Consider the following 12500-nt stretch of genomic DNA (forward strand, 5'->3'; position numbering starts at 1 on the left):
AAGTCTTCAGGGGGCAAAGGCTTTCCCTGGGTGGCTCTTCCACCGGCTTGCTAGACCCATGCGGGTAGGATATGACCCCCTCCTCCACTCTCTTATTCACTCCTGCTCCACCCTGACCCATAAATGTCCTTGTAAGACCTCTAGGACCAACTGAGGAAAGGAAATGTACTTAGCCAGCATTCGTCGGCGCATGAAAGTTTATTTCAATAACCAGATTCAACAGTTTCGAGGAAGCGCTCGCCACTCGGCTGAACGCAAGACCTTTAAAAGGAGACCGTGACGTCACCCGCTGACACAGATGAGAGAGTTGTCGCGTCGTTCCATTTGGGCGAATTTTCGGGAAAAGACTGAACACGACATGCTAACCTCACCGTAAACAGAATGATGTCATATCCTCTCCTTCGCTAAGACAAGTGAGATCACTGATAACAACGCGTTAGTCATAGTGTCCATAAAATCAGCCATAATTGTTAGTCATAATGTCTCAGAACGCGAATGCCATGTTTGAGGAACACGTGAAACACGTCTCGAATCTCCCTTTCTGGACAATACTCGTAATTCAGATGATAAAACCTTGTCCCTTTAAAAAAATATATTGGGTTTTGTCCGCCTCGACTCCGCAGACATTATCCTCAATAGGCACCTAATTCGTTCTAATAAAGTTATTGCTGTAACCAGCCAAGGTACTTGAATGGACCAGCTGCTGAATGAAGTGGAGGAGGCGGTTTGGGTGTTTGTTGTTTGGATGATCAAAAAGGTTTTTGTATTTTTTATCGAAAATTACTTGGTTTATAAGAAGCTTGGGTGATAATAATTGTGCCATTTGCATTTACCCGTCATCGAAGGAATGAAGGATAAAATGGTAGATTCATCAAATGATAGTTACATTTGGAACTTGAGCCAACTCTCCTAAACATACGAAGTAGAACTGCCTAAGTAGTCTAGAGCGATTGAAACCAATTAGCAGGATTCAATTAGGTAGTGAAATATGGCAATTAACTGCCGCAGATTTTACAAACGTAACTGAACGCTCAAAGAAAAAATTTATTTCCTAAAGCCAGACATCTGGGCCGAGTTGTCCTTGACAGTATATTATGCGAATCTAAAAATATCCAGTAGTTCCAGAACCATTAATTAAACGATTTGATATTGTGATATGCATTTCCACCAACAGTGTTGCAGCTTAACCCAGAACAGGTATCGAACAAGAGCTGCAATCAATGGGCAAAATAACAAAGTACATTGTTGCATGTATTGTGTGAACTCACATTGAGTCAAGCGAGCACGCATTTAGCCAAAAGGGCGCGACACAGGAGCACGCCCGTCTAGACAAAGTCGTCGAGGAAAGGGAACCATTAATCAGCTAAAAAAGAACAGAACTGGAGGGGAACTGCATGCGGTTGGCATACTAAAACTGTTGCTGGGGGGAACAGTTACGCTTCTTCGGGGCGAACGGTTTTCTTAGCTCGTCGCATAGACCCAAAAGCAGTCGTCCTAACTGACTGAGACTGAATCTGTCAGTTCGTGGCAGTTCAGGAGTATTAGGCGATAAAACCACTTTAGGTAAAATAGATTATCAAAACATTGCCAACAAATAAGCACCGTTATATAAGGACTGAAGATCAATTTCAATCAGTAGACAAAAATGTCAGCGTTCGTCCTTTGGGAGACGCTCATTTTAAATACTGTACCTTCACTTTCAAATGACTAAGACGAATAGACGAACACTGCTGGAGAGAGAGAGAGAGAGAGAGAGAGAGGAGAGAGAGAGAGAGAGAGAGAGAGAGGGGAGTTGTTGGTCAGGGTGAGGTTGGAACTACGGATGGGAGAAAGGGCGAAGGCACCATGTCAAGGGCCAGAGGGGCTGTACCACGGGGTTAAATGAATGCCTGTTCCTTTGAGGGTTACATGTTATGTCTTTCAGAATGTGCATAGGAAATGAGCCGACTTAAAAAAGGGGTTTTTGCCGTTATGCAAACTTAAGGTTTGCCAGCTACATAATCTGCCTTATATCAAGTGTTAGATTGTAAATATTAGGACCCTCTAGTGCAGTCTCGGCGCAGTAATCATCATCGAGAGTTATATACCGTCGACCTCTGGCGTCCAGAGTTGGTCATTTTATGCAAACCAGCCAGTCCAAATGCTATTTAATCAAGAAAAAGACAGGGAACGGGTCACCACCAGGCCAATGAATAGGATGCACTGTTCAGTGAACGAAGGATGACATGAAAACTGTGGAGTAGGGAGGATTACGCTGCGCATTTCACGCTTTTTAAACATCTTCAAGGAACTAAATTTATTGAATTACGCCAATAGATAGTCGAGTTAATGTGTATGTATTTTCTTCAAATCATTTAATTCCGAGCAAAATTGACATTTAAGTTTGTCTAAAGTACTCCTGCATTTTTGATTGCTTGGCATATGCTTTATGCATCGTTCTACGTAATCCCCGTTTATGAGCTTTAACATCAGAGTATAATATTGACATCACGACATCCCTGCTGTCTCCATGCGCCCCTTGAGGAACTTCGCGTCACTTCCGGGCGATAAAGAAAACGATGACGACAATTTGGAGGGGTGACGAAAGGAAACTGAATAAACGAAAAACTCGCCGGGATGTATAACTTATTCTGCTCGGACGATTGTGTAAGACAGTCTTGTAGAGCTCTTAATAATGGCCCTGCTTCGCTTTGTCAATAAGGATGAATTTACGAGACTCGGAGCGTACCGACCCTTCAGCAGAATGCTCCTGCTAACATAAAGACGTATGCAGAGCTTCATTTGTATGTTCGCATGCGATGTAGGACCTCAACCTTGCTTATATATTGAGGACTGAATAGAATCTTAATAAGGATGCGTCGCATTTATATACTTCCTTCTATCGCTTTGCATACAGCAGTGCCTACGAATGCATTGCTTGCAGCAAGAGCTGACCCAGTCGCCGACATTGACTTCGTATGCGAAGCTGATTTTTTTCTACCCGGCAAAAGCTATACGATTTAAAAGGCAAGAGATACTATGAGGTGGAATAGATCTTGATGCTGAAAAGGAAGAATATGATGGAAGAGGCGTGAAGGAGCCGCATTACTTATTATTTCGAACATATACAGGTGTCCTTGTAGGGAATATGAATGCGTTTTCGTGGACACTCGGGATACGAAGGAATGCAGCGAAGTGCTTGCATGGAAACAAGGACTTGAAGCAGCGATACTAACCAATAAAACAGCTAATTTCACCGGCATTCAAGATTGTGCAACATAACCCAGTCCTTTGGATTGTGAAAAGAGAGAGAAAAACAGAGATAAGACCATAAGAAGAAAAACGAAGCAGAAATTCAGAGAAAAACAGCAAGACAGCGGCTAGCGATGGCTCAGCCAATCATCTGTGCCGTACGGAAATTCTTGGGAACCGCCGAGCGAAGCAACGCCGACGTTGATTGGCCAAGTCCTCATGAAACCACATGATGACATCATCTCGCGTTACACCCACTCTCAGAAGAGAGACGTTCCTTCAATATGCCCTGATTTGAAAAATTGAATAATTCGTCTTCTACTCTATTTTTTTTTTTTTTTGAGGGGGTAAGATTTAGGACTACATAAGAGCTGTCTTATTTCGATGACTTGCGACGTCGTTTGAAGACACTCCCTTGTAAGTACTATTTCTAGTTGAGCAAAACGCCCTCTTCCGTTCTCTCAAGTCGAAGCTGAATTGTACTATTCTCGTTACACCTCAAACCTTCACACCACGATAAAGGAAGCCTGAAAACTTGCTTCTACTAAATGCAAGCAGAAACCATAAGTAAACACAAACCATGGCTTCATGTAGACGACAGTGGAATCAGTGTGGACTTAAATATGTACAGCCGGTAGACTAAGTGCTGCTGAGCATCAACATTGAAGCAAAACATTGAGAGTTTGTCAGTATTTGCTCAGCACACTGAACACTGGTTGCGACTTGAAAAGTGACAAACTCTCAAAAACAAAAATAAAAATCTAAACTTGCTGCATATTTCATTATTCCATTTATATCATTGTGTTTAAATTGTCTCAAATTAAGTGCTATATTTCGTGATATAGGTCACCTTAATTGAGTGCAATAAAACGATGTACATTCAAAATGGACTCGAGTCATGCGAAAAATTTCCTTAAAACAACTTAAAAGCAGCATAAATTCAGAGAAAGTAATACATTAAATAAAATGTCTCAAGAGTTGATTGAACACACACACACACACACACACACACACACACACACACACACACACACACACACACACACACACACACACACGTTTCCAAATCCCCACCCTCCCTTAAAAAATAAAAACCTTAAAACTTAAATACCAAATAATTTGCTTCAAAGAACAAAAAACGAAAGAATTAAATAAGCAAATAAGAAACATGCCACCTTGCGCGACTGTTTAAAATCCACAGGGTCTCTGTGATACTCAGAGCAGACTATCAACACCAGCACTGTATCCGACCAGACCAAGAGTATGGATGACTCTCCTTTGCGTTATTTGGCTTAATGCGCCCTCGTTTATCCGTCTTTCACTACGGTTTTCAAAATAGGCGATAGAATAACATTAGGAGTCTCTAAAATTTTAGTTACATAAGTCAGGTATAATCTTACGTTTAAAGATGATTGATATCAAGCGCAGGCGTGGAGGTACATGAGTGGATACGATCAATGATAAATTCATCACATCACGATAATGAAGTCTTTTGGGGATGTTGTTGACAAGAATGGAGATAAGTGCTGAGGTACGCATCTTAATGGTTCTTTAATATCCATAGGTTTACAGTGTCATACATTACTAGTGTTGGCAGATGATATGGAATTGTGGGTCTAATGCAGAAGGCTAAGAAATGTTTCTTTTTAACATTTACTCGGTTGGCCCGTCAAGAAACTGATATTTTATTTTTGGCACTCTAAACATTTATAGTTTTCAGTGCTTTCATATTTTTTTATGAAATGAAGTGCCACTTGTGCAAATTCACAGATTCATACATAATAATCTCCAGAAGGTTACATTGCAAAAAGGCAAATCTTTACAGAAAGTAGGCAATGAAATACGTCCACCTATTGGATCTTGCAAAAATTATAACTAAGTCTTAGTCATAAAATCCCTAGGATTCATATATATATATATATATATATATATATATATATATATATATATATATATATATATGTATATGTATATGTATATATATAATATATATGTATATATATATATATATTTATATGTATATATATATATAAATATGTATATATAATATATGTATATACTATTTATATGTATATCATATATATGTGTGTATATATATATATATATATATATATATATATATATATATATATATATATATGTTTATATATATATATGCTATCACAAATACTTCTTTTAGTGGAGAGTATGTCGAAATCCAAAATGGAAGCCAGGCTACAGCAGGCAATGAGAAAGCGAAGGCCGGGGAGGGTGAATAAGGAAAGTAACTGAGGGAAATGCTGAAGGAATTGTGGGAGGGGTGAATGCGAATGGAACCGGGAGGATAAAAAGGGAGGGGGTGGTAGTTTCGGGATTAATAGGAGAAGGTTATGAGGTGGGGGGGCGGACGGCAGAGAGAGAGAGAGAGAGAGAGAGAGAGAGAGAGAGAGAGAGAGAGAGACGTGAGGTGATCATTTCCTTATAAGGTAAAGAAGTCAAGGAAAGCCTGTCTTTCTTTCTCTCTCTCTTTCTCTCTCGCTCTCACTCAATGAGTCACGGAAAAGAACGAGCAGAGGAGAGTGAACTGCCTTGGAAAGGAAACGTGAAATCGGGAAAATAAACAAAATGAACTTGTTCGTTGAGACAACGTCATCAAATAAAACAAGCAAGAAAGCAATCTGTCAGCAATAGTACTAGGCTGATAGAGTAAATAAAACACTTTAAAGTTTAGACTAAAAGCATACGACCTTGTGCCCCTCATTAACTAATAAATAAAAAAAAGTGAAAACAACACTGTATGACATATGATATTTATTAAATTAAAATGACTTGAGAAAGTGAAAAAAAGAAATAGAAGTTAGGCTTAAAGGGTCAAGGCAACGTGAAATAAGCCAGGCTTCCTTTTAAACAAGTCGTGAGAGGTCACCAGAGACACGACCTTTTCTACCGGCTCTCGTATGGAAAGACTTTAGGATTTTAATCCCTACGTCTATGATCATATTTCAAGATTATTTCTTACGTTACTTTCAGCGGGCAATATATTTTTTTTTTTTTAACTATGGCTCAGAGACTAGGTTAGTCTTTTGGAGAAGCTGTACCTTAAAAAAAAAGTTGGTCTGAAACTTAATATAGGAGAGAAATATAATATCTTTACTAATCAAAATCTTGATTGCGTGTATTTATCCTAAATTCAAGGCCCGACCATTTTAGCGTTAGTGTCAGCATCACTTATATTAAAAGTTGATAGTGAAGTTATAGAATTTTCAGCCATGTACCCATCATTTTTTTATCTAAGTCTTAGTAAGTTACGAAGTGTGGCGTATTGATCTCTATTGTCATAACATCTGCAGTGTCAAATTTCCTTCTAAAACCAGACAAAGCCGAAATATAGGTGACCCTGCCTCAACTTTAGAGGGTATCAAATAACACGCCCCCCTTTTGCAATGATCACTAGAACAGAAGCCACACTTGCCGGCAATATCTATCACACAGAGCATCGTGTCATATTTCCCACTATAGATTAAATTCACAAGCTCAATTTTAACCACGTACCTTTGTACCAATCTGGTTGCCACATTGGCCAGTCTGTACGTGGACAATTTCTCTCATTTTGTTGGTGGGGATGTGTGTGCGCGAGTGAGGGAGAGTTCACGGAGAGGAGCTTTATCGTCCTTCCTCCACGACACTGATCTGTCAACTGAGGCTCGGCTCTCTCGCTTCGCACCTTTTCTCTCCTGACCGCAGCCCACACGAGTCAGACAAGCTTCCAACGTCTGGTTGCCACATTACAATTCCTATTTTTCCTTTAAACTCCAAATGTATATTCTCAATTAAATATGCCATCATGAAGGGCAATTGAGACTGATTGTGGATTGAGTTTTCAACATATTTCACGAAATGTTCTTATTTATGGGAATTTAAACTCTCGATTTGCCGGCGAGTGTAGGTGGGGTAGTTTAGACTTGAGTGGGAGGAGACTTGACACAGGCCACCGCACTCCTGTCTTTCTGTCAGCCACTTCTGAAGGCAGTGGATGGAAAACGCAGATGGACGGTAATAGGAAATAAGCTAAAATGAATAGCAGGTCATTCGCAATTAGTTATAAAACATCTTCCAGGCGGAAAATGCAATTTTTCCTTGATACTGCTAGTACTACGGAGTCTACTCTCCAAATCATGTGCCAGCTTAGATGTTTACAGTCAAAGAAACTCCTTCCTCATGCTTGAGCAAGCTTCCTCTATTAGTTTAAGATCTGAGAGCGAAGGAATTCCTCGGGCGTTATTATTCTAGCATAAGGGGCATTATATCATGAGAGTTGACTTTATTATCAGAATGTTCATGGGTTTACTTTTACAGGCTCAAAAGGACCTGACTTCACTACGATAGGTCGAGCTACACCGAAGAATCATATGTATTTACATATGCACATCATAAGAAACAAAATTGGTTCACTTTCCATCTTAATATTCTGAATCATCCGTGAAAGATTTAAGTTTCTAGATATAAAAAATCTTGCAGTCGAAACCCTACTGATTTCAGTAAATATTTGTATTTATTTGTATTTGTTTCGTATACACATGCATATATATATATATATATATATATATATATATATATATATATATATATATATATATATATATATATATCTGTATATATGTGTGTGTGTGCGTGTGCACACAGACATGTATACAAACCATTCATTAATTGTTGATGCAATCAGTTGAATTACTTAAAGAAAGATAAATGGAAAAGAAATTTAAATGTAATCAAAATATTTAAAAAATACGCGCAAGTTACCAAAACAAAAGCAAACCATTTAATTTCAATTAAACACCAACGCACTTACGCACGCATATCCACATAATCCACATACGAGCGTGACGCACATCACTCATCATCATCATCATCATCACAAACATCGTCCAGACGAAGAAAGGAAACTCCAAAATAGGACCTGCAAAACGCTCGTTGCATAATTGTGTTGTCATATGCTTAGGAAATGACTCATAATTCTCGAGGAGAGAATTGAAGCGCGGTAAGATACTTGCATTAAGATCAAGAGGCGAGATAGCAATTCAGCAATTCAGCTTTATCATCTGACCGTTACTTTTACGACGCCAGGTTAAGCTTAATCAGTCAATCAGTTTTCACGGAGATGAATGATTTATTATATTGTTTTTTTTTGCAGGCTTAGATGTTTAGATTTTTATATAATCTTTCACATTATCTGTAATTCATGCTTCATGGCAATGGTATTTAAAAGTTTTTTTTTTTATTTTTTTATTATGCTGAAGGTGGTTTCGAGTAATCCTCTGTTATCTCAGATGTTTGTTTTGAGGAAAAGTTATTACACCTAGATTTGAAGTTCTTAAATGCTACTTAGGCAATACCTTTTCGTTCCGAGGAATTTTTTCTCTATAATCATTTGTAATGCAGTTGGTTTAATGGACATTTTGTTACACCGGCATTTGACTTTATAATCTACTATACTGCCCATGCTTTGTAAATGTCATTCATTACACCAGTTTACTTACCTACCTGTCTATCTATCTGTCTGTCGATCTAAATCTATCTGTCGATATAGATATGTATATATATACATGTGTATGTACGTATATACATACATATTTTATATATATATATATATATATATATATATATATATATATATATATATATATATGCATATACATCTATATCTATGTCTGTCTGTCGATCTATATCTGTGTATATATGAGTATGTGCATATATGCATGCATATTTTATTTGTGCATATATATATATATATATATATATATACATACAGTAATATATATAATTTATATATATATATATATATATATATATTTTATATATATATATATTATACATTATATATTATTTTATATATATATATATATATATATATATATATATATATATATATATATATATATATATATATCACTAAAAACCAACGCGATGTGAACGATAAAGATACACACGAAAATCCCAGGAAAATGCAGGCAGACCAACGTATATTGATTCTATGGTGGAACTTAATTCCTCCCTGCGTCTGGCGGGAGTCCAGAGGATAATAGGGCAATGCGGAGGACACCCCGGAAGAGGAGAGGTTACCCATGGAGGGAGGGAGGGAGGGAGGAAGGACTTAAAGGCCCCAGAGAGAGAGCGAGAGATTGTCGCCCGGGGTTAAAGAATGACCCGGTGGCCAAATGGCACGGTGGCACTCGGGGCCGAGAATGACCTAAGGCAACGAGTGGTTGGACGTTTGTCTGAGGAAGGTGCTCCTTCCGGTGTTGATTAGTTCTTGAAGGGCATTGCAAGTAGTTAGTTATTAGTTTGCTTGAAGAACGTTGCTAGCAAATGTATAGTTTATTGAATAAATTATATACTTGCCATGTTCTTCTAGAACATTGCAAGTAAATAGATGATAATTTCTGCATTAGCAGTGTTCTTGAAGAGCATTGCAAGTAAATATTTAATTATATAATTGCAATCTTCTTGAAGAACATTGCAAGTAAATAGATGGTAATTTATGTATTGGCATTGTTCTTGAACATTACAAGTAAATAGTTAATCTTCTTCGTTTAACGTGCTCTTTCCCATTTTTCATATGGGGTAAGCACGATGCCTTCTTTTGAAGGACTTTGATTTGGCGTTGGGATAGGCCGTAGCCTCGATTGGCTGCCCTGCCTGACATCGCTTAGACCCCAGTAGCACATGTGGATATGTATCGTGCCAAATCCCCAGCTCCCTTTCTCCCAACAGCGAGGAGACGTGAGCGAGTAGGCCGACAGTTCGAGACGTGTGAGGTGTCTTAGGTTTTTAGAAGATGTTGGAGTGGCTTTGTCTGTGTGTGTATTAGTCTGTAACATCCATTTGCTTTCAGCAAACCTATCTGTTGAGTACGTACATAATCCCGGCGTGGCTACACGGATAGCAAAGTGTCCACCCCTCTGACCGGCTGGCTGCAGATTTGAACCCGCGACACAGACTTCTTCTGAAGTCCGAGTCTGCTGCTCTACCGACCGAGCCATCGAGGCTCTACAAGTAAATAGTTAATGAATTATATAATTGCAGTGTTCTTATAGAACACCAAGTAAATAGATGATAATTTCTGTACTAGGAGCGTTCTTGAAGAGCATTGCAAGTGAACAGTTAATGAATTATATAATTGCAATATTCTGGAAGAACATTGCAAGTAAATAATTTATGTACTGGCATTGTTCTGGAAGAACATTGCAAGTAAATAGTTAATGAATTATATAATTGCAGTGTTCAAGAACATTGCAAATAAATAGATGATAATTTATGTGCTGGCGTTGTTCTTGAAGAACATTGCAAGTACATAATTTATATACTTGCAGTTTTCTTGAAGAACATTGCAAGTAATAGGTAATAATTTATATACTTGCAATTTTCCTTAAAGAACATTGCAAGTAAATACTTGATGACTTATATATTTGCGATGTTCTTGAAGAACGTTGTAAGTAAATAGTAATTTACATACATGCTTGCAATGTTCTTGAAGAAAATTGCACGTAAATAGTAAGTCATTTATATACTTGCACAGTTCTTGAAGAAATTGCAAGTATATACCTAATTTTTCATATGCTTGCAATGTTCTTAAAGAACACTGCACGTAAACAGTTAACAATTAATATACTTTCAGTGTTCTCGAAGAACATTGGAAATAAATATATAAATTTATAACAGCGGACGGCGGAAGTTTGACTTTTTAAGATTTGTGATTTCGCCGTGAAGATTGGTTTCTGTAAAAAGACTGAGGTTTTAAATTTGAAAAAAAGAAAGGTTTTCTGTAAAGAGAATGAGGTTTTAAATAAAAAAAAAGCTTTTCTGTAAAGCGAATGAGGTTTTAAAGCATGATAAAAAGGACATTTGAACAATCAGGCGTGCTCGTGAGATTACTAGAAGGTGAGTCACGTAGATGTTAAAAATGTTCCGGAATTTAAGAAAGACAACCTTGGACAAGCCTAAATCCTTTGAAGGTAACGTAATTTCATGAGAAATGCTGTGCAGTATTATCCCTCTGGAAGTCGGTCCCCATTAAAAAACGAAGTAAAAAATGCGCCGAAGTTTCTTCGGCGCAGTCGAGTTGTCTGTACATCGCATAAACAAGGCCACCGAAAACAGATCTATCTTTCGGTGGTTTCGGTATAATGCTGTATGCGCCGCGGCCCCATGAAACTTTAGCCACGGCCCGGTGGTGGCCTATTCTATGTCGTTACCAGAAGCACGATTATGGCTAACTTTAACCTTAAATCAAATAAAAACTACTGAAGCTAGAGGGCGGCAATTTCGTAAGTTTGATGATTGGAGGGTGGGTGATAAACGTACCAATTTGCAGTCCTCTAGCCTCAGTAGTTTTTAAGATCTGAGGGCGGACAGAAAAAGTGCGGACGGACAGACAAAGCCGGCACAATAGTTTTCTTCTACAGAAAACTAAGAATCTAGTAGAGAAGTGTAAAAAAATATGCAGAAACCCTGTACGTCATTCGTTTTTTATGTAAAATTATCTACTGACACAATTTCATGACAAGGACAAGACTGACTCATTTAGTTCGACGATTGAATCATGCGTCACATATTTCAAACTGCCGACCTGTCAGTCGTGGAATACGACCGAGTTTACAAACAGAGCAAGACTATATTAAATGAACCCTGTTTTACTGCGCTCACACGCATTATATATACATATATATAATATATAATATATATATATATATATTATATATATGTATATATACAGTATATATGTATATATATTATATAAATATATATTGTGTGTATTATATATATATATATATATATATATATATATATATATATATATATATATATATATATATATATATATTATATATATATATATATATATATATATATATATATATATATATATATATATATATATATATATATATATATATATATATATATATATATATATATATATATATATATATATATATATATATATATATATATATATATATATAATATATATGTCATATATATATATATATTATATATATATATATATATACATATACACACACACACACACACACACACACACGTTAGCAGATTTGAAGAGATTTGAAGAAGTGCTGCAATATTGTTGTATTGGAATGATTAGGTAGTTTACCGGAGTGCGTAAGGTAGATCTGGATGAGAAAAGGTAACTGTACAATTATAAAGGTGTAATATTTCCCGGTATCCAGGTGGAAGTGCATGGTGTGATTGTAATTGAGAAATTAAGGCAG

General features: G+C 37.1%; 2 protein-coding genes across 5 annotated transcripts in view; one reads left to right on the forward strand and one right to left on the reverse strand.

The window, feature by feature from the left end:
• The window catches only part of LOC136840154 (tubulin beta-4B chain-like), a 24082-nt gene extending 17116 nt beyond the window's left edge, over positions 1-6966 (reverse strand). The window contains exon 1 of one of the 3 annotated variants that reach the window (XM_067106591.1): positions 6763-6966. In XM_067106591.1, coding sequence (XP_066962692.1) covers positions 6763-6819 — 57 coding nt within the window. In that variant the 5' untranslated portion in view covers positions 6820-6966. The remainder of the gene's footprint in view (positions 1-6762) is intronic. The other 2 variants (XM_067106592.1, XM_067106594.1) reach the window with 2 other exon arrangements.
• Positions 1-12500, forward strand: part of Prp39 (pre-mRNA processing factor 39) — a 165198-nt gene that overhangs the window by 42910 nt on the left and 109788 nt on the right. The gene's annotated exons all lie outside the window — the stretch shown is intronic.

This window comes from Macrobrachium rosenbergii, chromosome 7, assembly GCF_040412425.1.
Source record: "Macrobrachium rosenbergii isolate ZJJX-2024 chromosome 7, ASM4041242v1, whole genome shotgun sequence".
NCBI classification, from domain to species: domain Eukaryota; kingdom Metazoa; phylum Arthropoda; class Malacostraca; order Decapoda; family Palaemonidae; genus Macrobrachium; species Macrobrachium rosenbergii.